This window comes from Phascolarctos cinereus, unplaced genomic scaffold (genome assembly GCF_003287225.1).
Source record: "Phascolarctos cinereus isolate Bilbo 61053 unplaced genomic scaffold, phaCin_HiC Scaffold_4;HRSCAF=312, whole genome shotgun sequence".
Classification (NCBI taxonomy): domain Eukaryota; kingdom Metazoa; phylum Chordata; class Mammalia; order Diprotodontia; family Phascolarctidae; genus Phascolarctos; species Phascolarctos cinereus.
Genome location: NW_027555847.1, coordinates 234881867 through 234896177, shown reverse-complemented (window position 1 = coordinate 234896177; position 14311 = coordinate 234881867). Strand labels below are relative to the sequence as shown.

General features: G+C 35.4%; 1 protein-coding gene across 1 annotated transcript in view; it reads left to right on the top strand.

The window, feature by feature from the left end:
• Window positions 1-14311, top strand: part of APC (APC regulator of Wnt signaling pathway) — a 143054-nt gene that overhangs the window by 46126 nt on the left and 82617 nt on the right. The window contains 1 exon segment of the mRNA XM_078152958.1: window positions 5490-5574. Coding sequence (XP_078009084.1) covers window positions 5532-5574 — 43 coding nt within the window. The 5' untranslated portion in view covers window positions 5490-5531.

Here is a 14311-nt window from a genome sequence, read left to right as displayed (position 1 = left end):
GATATAGGTTATATATCATATAAAACAATCATATAAAACACATCCATATTAGTCATATTGTGAAAGAAGAAACAGAACAAAAGGGAAAAAAAACACAAAAAAAATAAAGTAAAAATTGTACGCATTGATCTGCATTCAGAGTCCATCAGTTCTTTCTCTGGATATAGATAGCGTTTTTCATCATGAGTTTTTTGAAATTGTCTTGGATCATTGCTGAGAAGAGCCAAGTCAATCATAGTTGGTCATCACACAGTGTTGTTGTTACTGTATTCTCCTGGGTTTTACTCATTTCACTTTGTATCAGTTCATGGAAGTTTTTCCAGGTTTTTTCTGAAATCCGCCTGCTTGTCATTTCTTATAGCACAATAGTATTCCATTATATTCATGTACCGCAACTTGTTTAGCCATTCCCTAGCTGATGATTCTCTCCATCTAGTTCTTTGCCACTACAAAAAGAAGTGCTATAAATATTTTTGTAGTTGTAGATCCTCTTTCTTTCTGTCTTTCTTTGATCTCTGGGATATAGATCTAGTAGTGGTATTGCTGGATTAAAGGGTATGCACAGTTTGATTGCCTTTTGGCATAGTTCCTAACTACTCTCCAGAATGATTGGATCAGTTCACAACTCCATCATTAGTGTCCCAATTTTCCCAAATCTTCTCCAACAATTTATCATTTTCCTTTTTTGTCATGGTAGCCAATCTGATAGGTGTGAAGTGGTACCTCAGAGTTATTTTAATTTGCGTTGCTCTAACCAGTAGTTATTTAGAGCATTTTTTCATATGGTTGTAGATGGCTTTGATTTCTTCATTTGAAAATTTCCTATTCATGTCCTTTGGCCATTTATCATTTGGGGAATGACTTGTATTTTTACAAATTTGACTCAGTTCTCAGTGTGTTTGACGAATGAGTCTTTTATCAGAGATATTTGCTGCAAATTTCCCCCCGAGTTTTATGCTTTCCTTTTAATTTTGGTTCCATTGGTTTTGTTTGTGCAAAAACTTTTAAATTTTATATAATTCACATTATCCATCTTATATTATATAATGCTCTTTACATTTTCTTTGGTTCTAAATTCTTTCCTTCTCCATAGATCTGACAGGTAAAGTATTCCTTGCTCTCCTCAGTTGTTTCACCCTTTATCTCTAGATTACGTACCCATTTTGACCATATCTTGGTACATGGTGTAAGATGTTGGTTTCTGCCTAGTTTCTGCCATACTGTTTTCCAGATTTCCCAGCATTTTTTGTCAAATAACAAGTTTTTATCCCAGAAGCTAGGGTCTTTGGGTTTATAAAACACTAGGTTACCACAGTCATTTACTACTGTATCTCATGTACCTAATCTATTCTCCTGCTCCACCACTCTTTTTCTTAGCCAATACCAGATAGTTTGGATTATTACCACTTTATAATATGATTTGAGATCTGGCATGGCTAGGCTACCTTCCTTTCCATTTTTTTTTATTGATTCCCTTGATATTCTTAACCTTTTGTTCTTCCATATAAATTTTGTTATTTTGTGTAGGTATATAAAAATCATTTTTGTTAGTTTGATTGGTATGACACTGAATAAGTAAATTAATTTAGGCAGAATTGTCATTCTAGTTATATTGGCTTTGCCCACCCATGAGCAGTTGATATTTTTCCATTTATTTAGATCTGACTTTATTTGTATGAAAAGTCTTTGTTTTCTTATAGTTTCTGGGTTTGTCTTGGCAGATAGACAGACTCCCAACCATTTTACCTTGTCTACTTTATTTTAAATGCCATTTCTTTTTCTATCTCTTGCTGTTTGGCTTTGTTGGTGTTATATAGAAATGCTGGTGATTTATGTGAGTTTATTTTATATCCTGCAACTTTTTAAAAATTGTTCATTGTTTCAAGTAGTTTTTCTCTAGGATCCTTTATGTGTACCATCTTATCATTTGCAAAGAGTGATAGTTTTGTTTCCTCATTGCAAATTTCTGATTCTTTCCATTTCTTTTTCTTTTCTTGTTGCTATCACATTTCTAGTAAAATATTGAATGATAGTGGTGATAATGGGCATCCTTGCTTCACCTCTGATCTTAAGGGAAGGCTTCTTACAGATAATGCTTACTGATAGTTTTAGATATGTACTAATCATTTTAGGGAAAGCTCCATTTATTGCTATACTCTTTAGTGTTTTTAATAGGAATGGGTCCTAGATTTTGTCAAAAAAACTTTTTCTGCATTTATTGACATAATCATGATTTGTTTTGGTTTTGTTATTAATATGGTCACTTAGGTTGATAGTTTCTCTAATATTGAGCCAGGCCTCCATTCCTGATGTAAATCCTTTCTGGTCATAGTATATGATCCTGACATATTTTTATAATCTTTTTGAAGTATTTTAGTTAAACTTTTTGCCTTAATATTCATTAAGGAAATTAGTCTGTAATTTTCTTTCTTTGTTTTGGCTCTTCCTGGTTTAGGTATCAGCACCATATTTGTATCATAAAAGGAGTTTGGTAGGACTTCTTTGCCTATTTTTCCAAATAGTTTATATAGTATTGAAATTATTTGTTTTCTAAATGTTTGGTAGAATTTACTTGTGAATCCATTTGGTCCTGGGAAGTTTTTTCTTTGGGAGCCCATTGATGGTTTGTTCAATTTCTTGTCATTCTCTTTAATGAAGTTATTGATTGTTTTTTTATGATTTTATTCTTTGACCCACTTATTTTTTAGGATTAGATTAGTTTCCTATTCATTTTTAATCTGTCTTTCCACTGCCATTTGTGATCTGAAAAGGAGGTATTTGATATTTCTGCCTTTCAACATTTGATTTTGAGGTTTTTATACCCTAATAAATAGTCAATTTTTGTGTAGGTACCATTTATCACTGAGAAAAAGGAATATTCTTTTCTATCCCTATTCAGTTTTCTCCAGAGGCCTGTCATATCTAACTTTTCTCAAATTCTATTCACTTCCTTAACTTCTTTTTTGTTTATTTAGTGGTTAGATTTCTTTACTTCTGAGGTGGGAAGTTAAGATCTTCCACTAGTATAGTTTTATTCTTTATTTCTTCCTGTAACTCACTTATCTTTGCCTTTAAGAATTTGGATGCTATACCACTTGGTGCATATATCTTTAGTATTGATATTACTTCATTGTCTATGGTAACTTTTAGCAAGATGCAATTTCCTTCCTTATCTCTTTTAATTAGATATATTTTTGTTTTTGCTTTTTCTGATACCATGACTGCTATTTTTTGTTTTTGTTTTTGTTCTTTTATTCAGCTGAAGCATAATAGGTTCTATTCTAGTCCCTTTCCCTTTACTCTGTGTATGTGTCTCTCTGACACAAGTGTATTTGTTGTAAACAAAATATTGTAGGATTTTGGTTTTTAATCCATTCTGCTATCTCCTTCCTTTTTATTGGTTAGTTTATCCCATTCACATTCACAGTCATTATTACTAACTATTTCCTCCCTCCTCTTTTTCCTCCCATTTTTCCTTCTTTCTCTTTTTTCACCCTTTCTCTCCTCATCAGTGTTTTACTTCTGATCACTGCCTCTCCCAATCTACCCTCCTATCTGTTAGTCCTCCTTCACCCCATCCCACCCACCTCGACTTTTTCTTAATCCTCTTCCTCCTACTTCTCTGTAGGGTAAGATAGATTTCTGTATCCCACTGAGTGTATGTTATTTCCTCTTTGAGCCAATTGTAATGAGAGTAAGGTTCAAACAGTGCCCACTGTCCCCTTCCCATCTTTCCTTCCAGTGTAATATAGGTGTTTCACACCTCTCCATGTGTGATAATGTACCCCATTCTGCCTTTCTCTTCCTTTTGCTCCCAGTGTAATTCTCTTTCTCAGTCCTTAATTTTGCTTTTTTTTTTTTTTTGGATATCATCTGATCATTTACTCTTAAGGCCCCAACCATTGATGTACTGGAGACTCTATTAGGATTCCAATGGGGAAAAAAAAAAAAGCCCAAATTCTCTGCTCCACTAACATTCATAGAGTCCTCCTCTGACCCAGGTTGGAAATGGAATGGGAAAGAAGGTAGAAGAAACTAAAGTGAAAGCCAAAGCAGTTTTCCTTTTCTCTAAGTGCTTCCTTTTTGGCTTTTTTTTTTTTTTAGGCAGTTAGGGTTAAGTGACTTGCCCAGGGTTACACAGCTAGTAAGTGTCAAGTGTTTGGTCTGAGGCCAGATTTGAACTCAGGTACTCCTGACTTCAGGTCTGGTGCTCTATCCACTGCGCCACCTAGCTGCCCCCTCTAAATGCTTCCTTTTCAAGGGTCTTTGTCAAGACTGCTGTCTTGATTCACCGCTCATTCAACTCAGTCCCTAACTGGTTCACTGTTTTATCAGTGACCTACAGGGCATGACCTGGTTACTGAAACTAACTTGAATGTATTTCCTGCGCAATGTCACTCCATTTCCTCCACTGGCATTCAGAGACATCTGCATTGATTGTGGGCTTTTTGAACTTATTATAATGTCTTCAATTGATTGAGAGTTCTCACTTGCTTAAAATATTGGGGCAGGGCAGTTTGAGAATTACTACTTTGTGGGATGAGGTGATTTGATTCATTCACCTGCCACCCTTAATACTAGTATTGAGGCAGTATGATATAGAGGATAAGTACTGGACTTGACAATTATAAGACCTGGGTTTCAGTTCCAGCTTTTCTATTTATTATCAGTATGATACTTAACTAGTTGATTAACCTCTTGGAAGATTAGTTTATTTGTTTATAAAATGGGAATAATAATGTTGCACTACCTTCTTCATAGTGTTATTGAAAATATTTTGTAAACTTTAAGTTGCTGCCTCAATATGAATAAATATATTTGTCTTTTCCCCCATCCCATTTTATTATGTCAAAAATCATTTGAGATTTCACAGCTGCTTTGAGTTGTCAGAGGATCAACATAAAATTCTCTTCCCTTGCTTCAAGGGCTCTAACAAAGCTACTTGAGACTATCTTACTTTATTTCTCTGAACTCTTTGGTTTGCTAGCCTGATCCTTTCATGCAGAGCAACTTTCTTTAATACCTTTTTCTCTGCTTAATCTTCTGCCCATCTTCCATCAAACAGCATGCAGAAGGAATCCTGTTAATTGTACAGTACAAAGCCTTTCCTAATGAAAAGCGGCAGTAATTCTTCCCTGACAGTATTCATCCCATAATTATATAACTCTTTACTCTTTAACAAAATATGTATCATTTATTAAATGTAAGTAATGTGTCCATCCAGTACTTCGAAGTGTTCATTTTTCGTTTCAAGTCTGTATTGTCTACAGTGTCAGAAATTTCTGTCAGAGACCTTATCTTTTAAATTTGGTATAATACAGACTACTTATTTTGATGATGATGATTTTAACTGGCAGAAAATCTGAAATGCTATTATTCACCTGAAAGGACTTTGGCCCAAAAATAAGTGAAAGAGTGTAAACAAATTAGTCATATTTCATAAATTATTCAAAATTTAGTGAAGTTTGTATGTGGGATTCTTTTTACAGGAAGTACTTAAACAGTTACAAGGAAGTATTGAAGATGAAGCAATGGCTTCGTCTGGACAAATTGATTTGTTGGAGCGTCTAAAAGGTAGGCTTAAAAAGTATTATGCATTTTTAAAAACTCATATGAAACACTTATGTATAGCATATCCTTTAGGTCTCTTAATAATAATTCCAATGAATTAGTTGAATAATGGAATTGAAATGACTACTGTTTTTTTTAGACTCACCCTGTGCTTTCATCAATATAGGGATCTTCCAGTTAGGAAACTCCTTTTACAAGTGCAAGTTAGCAATTGTCCTACAACTTATGACTGTCAGAAAACATTTGGACCAATGAGAGATTAAGTGACATAAACAGTCAGTTTGTGTAAGAGGTAGAATTTGAATCCAGGACTTCCTGATTAAGAAGCCATCTCTCTTCACTATGCTACACTGCATTTTGAGATGATTAATGGCTTCAGTAAAGCAACAGGATAGTCAAGAAATCCAGGCTATCAATAGCCACTTGAAAACATGTCTCATTAATAATTAGAGAAATGCAAATGAAGCAGTTCTGAGTTTCTACCTTAAACCCATCAGATTGGTAAAATTAACAATAAAATAAACATTGGAGAGGCTGTGGGAAAAGAGGCATGTTAACACACTGTTGTTGGAGCTGTGATTTGGTCCAACCATTCTTTAAGCAGTTTGGAACTTTACCCCAAAAGGTACTAAACTCTGTGTACCCTTTAACTAGGTAAAAGCATTACTAGACATAACCCCCCCCCAAAAAAAATCTATCTACACACACACACACACCACACACACACACACACACACACACACACACAACACTTCTAATGGCTCTGTTTGTAGTGGCAAATAACAGGAAACTAAGAGAGGACCCAACAGTTGAAGAGTGGCTAAACAAATAATTTATATGAACTTAATGAAATCCTGTTATACTATAAGAAATGATGCAGTATGAGACAGCTTCAGAGAAACTTAGAAAGACTTGTATGAACTAATTGAGGCAAAATGAAATGAGAAGGACCAGAGGAACAATTTTTACAACAGCAACATTGTAAATACAAACAGCTTTGAAAGACTTAAGAACTCTTATTACCAAAATGATCAACAGTGATTCCAGAGGACTCATAATGAAACACACTATTGACTCGATAGATTCAAGGTGCAGATTGAGACATACAATTTTTGGATATGTATAATATAGGAATTCTTTTTCCTTGGCTAATTTGTATTTATTACTAGGGTTTTTCTTTTTCATTTTGGGAGGCTGTGTGAGGAAGAAAAAAATAGATTTTTGTTAATTTAATTTTAAAAATCCACAAAAAAGCATCAACATTTCTTTATATTAATAATAGAAAATTAGTAGGACAGAAGAAATCAGAAGAGAACAATAGAGAAATTCCTATCAAAATAATTACAAGATGCAGAAAGTGTTTGGGAATATTTTCCAACCAAGTAACACTCAGGATATAGATAAATAAAATTACAAAGATTTATTTTGTCATTTTTAAGTCTTTGTAAGGTAACTGCTGAGTTTTCATTGTTCATGTGTGGGCTGTGCCAGTATAAGAATGATGTTACCTAAATTAATTTACAGATTTAGTATTTTACTAATCCATTGCAACTTGGCAAAAATAGGTTTTTGTTGTTTAGTCATTTTCAGGTATGCCTGACTCTTCAGGGTTTACCAGAGTAATTTGCCGTTTACCTTCTCCAACTCATTTTATGGAAGAGGAAAATGAGATAAACAGGGTCAAGTGACTTACCCAGGTTCACACAGCTAGTAAGTGTCTGAGGCCAGATTTGATTTCAGGAAGATGAGTCTTCCTGACTCTAGGCCTGGCATTCTATCCATTGAGCCCCTTAGCCGCCCTTAAAAAAAAAAAGTGGGTTTAGACTAGCTAATTATGCCATGTGCCACTGTAAGCACCAAGTGGAAAAGCAAAATAAACTTTAAAAAGTCACATACAAGAGCTTGTAGATGATTTCAGTCAAAAAGTATGAGGAATACTAAGAAATGTGGAAATGACTTTATGAAATAATGCAGTGCAAAAAAAAGTTAGTACTGACAGAATACACACTATGATCATAGCAGAGAAAAAGTGCATAAAAATGACTGAAGAATCCTAATGAGAATTCAGAGAGAGTTGCTTCAAATCTAATAATCATTAAATTGTCACTATAAATAATTATTGACCAAATTGAGTTTTGATGTTTGTTGTTAAAGTCTAAATTAGAAATTAGCAAAGAACAGGAGGAGGTACCTTTCAAATCTGGTTAGGGATGGAATTTTTAACCAAACAGGCTATAGATAAAGGAAATCACCAAAGATAAAAAAAGAACTAGCTTTATTGTATGAAATTTTAAAAAATCTATTCCTTTAATAAAAATCTATTACTATAAGAATAAAGAAAAGAAATAGTTCGGTGAGGGCTAGGAGAGAGGAATCTTTAAACCAGCTGTGTCTGGAAAATAGCACAAATGATTTAGACCAAGAGCCATTCCTCAGTTGTTAGGTGGTGAAAGTCTATATATAAATAAACAGTTTTCAAAGGAGGAGATGTATAAATGATCATTATCCATGTAAAACACTTCTTGAAATCACTAACAATAAGAGAAATACAAACCAAAATATTTCACACCCATCTTTCGTTCCATGAAAGATGTTGGAGGATAGGATCACTAATACACTGTTGGAAACTGCTGGGAATTGGTCCAACTGTTTAGGAAAACAATTTGGAATTATGTGAGAAAAGTCATTAAACTGTTCATTACCTTTTACTCATTAATCACATTACTGGGTATGTACTTCAGGGAAGGTGAAGATAGAAAGAGCTCTTATGTGCCATAATATTTGTAGCAGCATTTATTTGTAGTAGTCAAAATACAGAAACAAAGTTAATGGTCATTATTTGGGAACTGGCTGAATAACATGCAATATGAAAGTATGGTATTGCTCCATAGGAAATAATTCAGTGAAGTAGCTTGCATGAACTGATAAAAGAAGAAAGCAGAACCAAGAAGACAATATACGTGACTATAAAAATGAAAAGATACTTGAACTCAGATTAATTTTGGTGATCAAGAAAGAAATAAGCATTTATGTAGTGCCTGCTAGGTGCTGTACTAAGCGTTTATCTCATTTGGTCCTCACAACAACCCTGTGAAATAGGTGCTGAACCCCATTTGACAGTTGAATAAACTGAGGCAGACAGGTTAATTGACTTGCCTAAATTCATACAGCTATTGTGTCAAAGACTGGATTTGAACTCAGATTTTCCTGTGCTGTCTCCTCTGTGCCACCCACCTTGCCTCAAGCTGATCAGTCTTGGTTCTAAAGAGCTAATGATGAAAACACTTCTTTCCTCTTAGTTAAAAAAAGGTAGACTACAGGTGCAAATTCTTGCACATGCTGTCAGAATTGTCATGGCCTTTGGTTTTTAAGTTTTTCTTGAACTCTAAGAGAGTGTTAAATTTGGTGGGAGGCACATATACCAAGAAATGATTGACATTAACAAGATACCAATTAAAACTTAAAAAAGAAAGAGACTTAAATATTTCAAATGGTCTACTAGTTTGTCATCTTTTCAGATGTTAGGTTTTCACATGCTTGGTTTTGGTTAAACAATCTCTTCTGTAATAGCCTTAATGAAATAAAACTAGAATAGTACATTTCACATGGTTGATGCTTGATAAATGTCCTTTGAAGTGAATTGCAAGAAGAGCTCAGTAGTAGGCTATTTCAGTAGCTTAGATCAGAGATAATGAGGGCTTATGCTAAAAAGTGAACAGATTGTGAGTCATTGCTGAAGTACAATTAACAGGGCATGGTAATTGATTGAGTGTGGAGTGGAGAACTGGGAGGGAAAGTAATCAAGGATTATGGTGCCATAACTAAAAATAGAGACTACATGAAGAAGGAGAGCAGGGTGGATTTTTTAGTTGGGAGGAGGAAAAGTACAGAGATAAATTTGTCTCTAGGCATGTCATATTTAATATAGTGACAGTGTATTCATGTGGAGATGTCCAACAGGTCATTAGAAAATATGGATCTGGAATTCAGGGGATAGGGTAAGGCTACAAATAATGATTTTGAGAGTCATCTGTGTAGAAGAAATAATAGAAACTGTGGAGGATGATAAAGATTGCTGAAAAGAAAAAAGGGCTAAGTCTAAGATCAGAACAAACCTTAGTGAGCGGGAAGAGTCATCAAAAAAACACCCTGAAGGATTGATCAAGAGAAGTAAGAGAAGAATCTGGAAATTTTATATTGTCACAGAATTGGGGGAGGAGAATTTCAAGGTTGGTCTGATAAAGACTGAGAAAAAGCTTTTGATTGATTATTAGGAGATTATTAGTGACCTCTCAGAGACCAATTTCAGATAAATGATAGAAAATCCTGTCACAATGGGTTGAAAAACAAATGAGTAAAGAATTGGAGAGTAGATAATGTAAACTATAAAGAAGTTTTTATAGGATCAGAAAGGCTTGAATACTTTTATAGACAAAAGGAAATGATCTGAGAGAGGAAAGAATGGAACAAGCAGCATCTCTTACATACTAGCATGGTCCTGTCTTTCCATGGCAAGAAGAGAAATGCTTCTTCCTCAGAAACAGGAAGTAAGGAAGTTTATGAAGAGAGATGCAAAGAAAGTTTTTTTTTTTTAAAGGAAGTTTGGAATGAGCCTAGGAATAAGAAGGAGGACAAGGATGAAGTTAGAGATCTTGAGGTTTATAGCAGAGTCCATGAGAAGCATATAGGAAGTAAAAAAGCTGAAAAAAGTAGATCATAGAGGTGAAGAAATGATCCCCTTAAGGTTAGATGGAATAAACTAGTCAGTGTAATTGTATAATTTCTATCTAGCAAGGTTCAGCTGGACAAAAGCAAAGAAAACAGGTAATTGGGGTGTGGCAGGAATAGGGAATAGAGTTATAGTCTGTCTTGCCTAGAGAAGATCAGGTTCTGTTTTGCTAGAGCACAATTTGCTGTCCTTCCTTCAGGAAGATGAGTACTTAACCCAGTATCAGCAAAGCCCACTGCCACCCAGTAATGGAGTTGTACCAATCCATCCAAACTTGTACCTAGGCCCTGCTGACAAACCAGATGAATTCACATCTTCAGGCTGGGTGCTGAGAGAATATTTTCAAGATTCACAGCAGGATCAAACTTTATTGTATTGGTCTCATAAGCTTATGCTATAAAAGCCCTATTCATTCACAGCTGAGTAGATCAGGTAGAACAAAATTAAAAAATAATGATGACATTGGAATTGCTAAGTAGATCAGTATCTGATCCTTTTTTATTTTTAAAAATTTTATCCATTAAATGAGATTTTTTTTAAGTGAAAAGAAGGAAGCTTGAGTTAAATGACTCAGATGCCAGTAAAGTAATAGTCTTTTACATAATTTCAGAAGTCCTGAACCTTAATATCACCCACTGTCCTTGCTTAATAATTATTTTAACTTAATTTTAACTCACAGTATAGTAATTTTTAGTCATTCTCAAAGTCCTCATCAATATTTTGTCATTTCATCTTTGTTCACTTTTCCTCTTTTGTGGTTATAGTGTGTGTGTATACCATTCTTCTTATTTTGTTTTTTTCATTTTGCATCATTTCATAAAAGTCTTTCTAGATTTCTTTGTATTTCTCTTGTTCTATTCCTTTGTGTTCTTCATGACTACTACCTGGTCATATCTTCCCCATCCCTGTGATTCTGATTCATATCCTTCTCAACCCAAATTCCACCTTGTCCCACTCTTAAATTCCCCCCCCCCTCCACTGTGCTTTCTAGATTGCTTGCTCGATAGGTAACAAACTTAGTTTTATACAAAATATTTCCCCTTCCATCTTCTGACTTGTGACTTCTCCCTGAAACCAGACTCCTTCTTGATGACACAGGCTCTCCAGCTTCCCTTTCCAGCACTTTGGTTTATTCCCCTCAACTCACTTGTCAAGGTGGGGGAGTTGTAATACTTCTTGCTCTTTATTGCACTTCCAGGCTGTACAGCCATCATTCAGTAATCTTTCCTCTTTTAAGGTTCTTTCACTCTTATCTAACACCTAATCAAAATTCTGATAGCTGTTGTCTGCTGATCTCCAGCACACTCCTTTTTTTTCCTTAATAAGTTCATTGTCTGGCTGTCACAGTCTCTTTCCTCTGCAGCTCCTGTCCTAATAATAAGGGACTTCAGTATTAATATTTGATACTCTCTCAAACCCCTAACTTCACAGTTCTTCAGCTTGTTTCCCATGACCTACTCCACAGCCCCACCTCAGCTACACATAGATGGCTATACCCTTAATCTTGCCATCACCCACAAATGCACCACTTTGTGTTTATTAACTCTGAAATCCCTTTATCTAATAACAATCTGTTGTCATGTAACCTTTCCCTTTCAATTTCAAACCCAGTTCTTCATCCTTACCATGACCTCTAATCTCTCATCCCCTCAGTTCTTTCCCATGCCATTAACGTTGGCTGGGAAAAGAGCATAGGAAAGGGGAAAGAGCACAGCACTGGCTACACTGTCTTCTGTTCCACGTCTTGACCACCTGGTGAACCAGTTTAGCTCTTTGCTGTCCTCTTTTCTCAAATCCCTTACTCTTTTAATCTTATATTTGATATTGCCTTGGATTATTCCTACTATCCTTGGCCACTTTTGTCTCCTATTTAAATGCTACTACACATGTGCCTGAATGAAGCTAGAGAAAATCATAAAATCAGTGCTGATTAGGTCCACTACAGATTTATGTTACTTAATTTCAACTAAGTGATCACTACTCCAAGATAGTCCTTTTATTCCTCCCTAATTGGTTAACTATCGTCATATCACAGTGGCTTTTTAAAACCTATTATTCACTGTTCAAACCTCCTGTGGAACCCCTTTCTCCTACTTTCTCAGTTGAGATCCTTGCCTCTTATTTCACCAAAAAAAAAAAAATTTGAGGCCATTCACCAAGTTCTCATCTCTTCCCCTCCTCCTCTTCTCATATCATTCAGATGCTTTTGCCCCTATCACCTTCTTCATCCCTTTTTGCAAGATTGCCCTTCTCCTTGTCAAGGCAAATCTGTGTGTGTCAGTGATACCATTCTATCCTATCTTCTCCAGCAGATTGCCTTCTCTATCATACCTACTTCCTCACTTATCTTTAATCTCTCCATGTCTACTGACTGCTTCCCTACTGCCTACAAACCTGGGCATGTCTCCTCTTATTTGTCAGAAAACCCAAAAACAAACCCTTATTTGATCCATCGATTTCCACTAGCTATCCCATTTCTCTTGTGGCTAAATTCCTGGAGAAGGGATGCCTCCACAGCCCTTCAGTCATTCTTCTTAATTCTTTGCCAGATGGCTTTTGACCTCATCATTCAACTGAAACCTCTCTCTCCAAAGTCACCCTTTCTTGCTAAATCTAATGCCTTTTTCTCTATTGTCATCCTTTTAAATCTCTCTCCAACCTTTGACACTGTTCCTTCTTGATACCCTCTTCCTTTATTTATTTATTTATTTACTTATTTATTTATCCACCTATTTATTTATTTATTTGTTTGTTTGTAGTTTTCAACATTCACTTCCACAAGATTTTGAATTCCAGGTTTTCTCCCCATCTCATCCCTCTCCCTGCCCCACTATGGCATGCATTCTGAATACTCCTTCCCCCAATCTGCCCTCCCTTATATCACCTCCTCCTTCTCTTATCCCTTTCCCCTTCTGTTTTCCTGTAGGGCAGGATAGATTTCTATACCCCATTGCCAGTGTATCTTATTTCCCAGTTGCATGTAAAAACAATTTTTAACATTTGTTTTTAAAACTTTAGATTCCTAATTCTCTCCCTTCCTCCCTCCCCACCCACCCTCATTGAGAAGGCAAGCAACTCAATATAGGTTATACATGTGTAGTCATGCAAAACATTTCCATAATAGAAATATTGTGAAAAACTAGCTATATTTCCCTTCATACTATCCCACCCCCCATTTATTCTATTCTCTCTTTTAACCCTGTCCCTCCTCAGAAGTTTGCTTCTGATTAACCCCTCCCCCAATCTGCCATCCCTTCTATCATTCTCCCTCTCTTATCCCCTTCCCTCCAATTTTCCTGAAGGGTAAAGATAGATTTCTATACCAAATTGAGTATGTATCGTATTCCCTCCTTAAGCTAAATCCAATGAGAGTAAGATTCATTCATTCCCTCTCACGTTCCCCCACTTCCTCTCCACTGTAAAAGCTTTCTCTTGTCTGTTTTATGTGAGATAATTTACGCCATTCTACCTCTCCCTTTCTGCTTCTCTCAGTATAATCCTCTTACCCCTTAATTTTATTTTTTAGATATCATCCTTTCATCTTCAACTCACCCTATGCCCTCTGTATGTATGTGTCTGTGTGTGTAATTTTTTTTCCCCCTCCAATTACTCTAATACTGAGAAAGGTCTCATGAGTTGCAAATATTATCTTTCCATGTAGGAATGTAAACAGTTCAACTTTAATAAGACCCTTATTATTTTCTCTTTCCTGTTTGCCTTTTCGTGCTTCTTTTGAGTCTTGTATTTGAAAGACATTTTCTATTCAGCTCTGGTCTTTTCATCAAGAATGCTTGAAAGTCCTCTATTTCACTGAATGTCTGTTTTTTCCCCTGAAGGATTATACTCAGTTTTGCTGGATAGATGACTCTTGGTTTTAATCCTAGCTCCTTTGACCTCCAAAATATCATATTAATATATGATATTAATATCCCTTAATGTAGAAGCTGCTAAATCTTGTGTTATCCTGACTGTGTTTCCACAATTTTTGAATTGTTTCTTTCTGCCTGATTG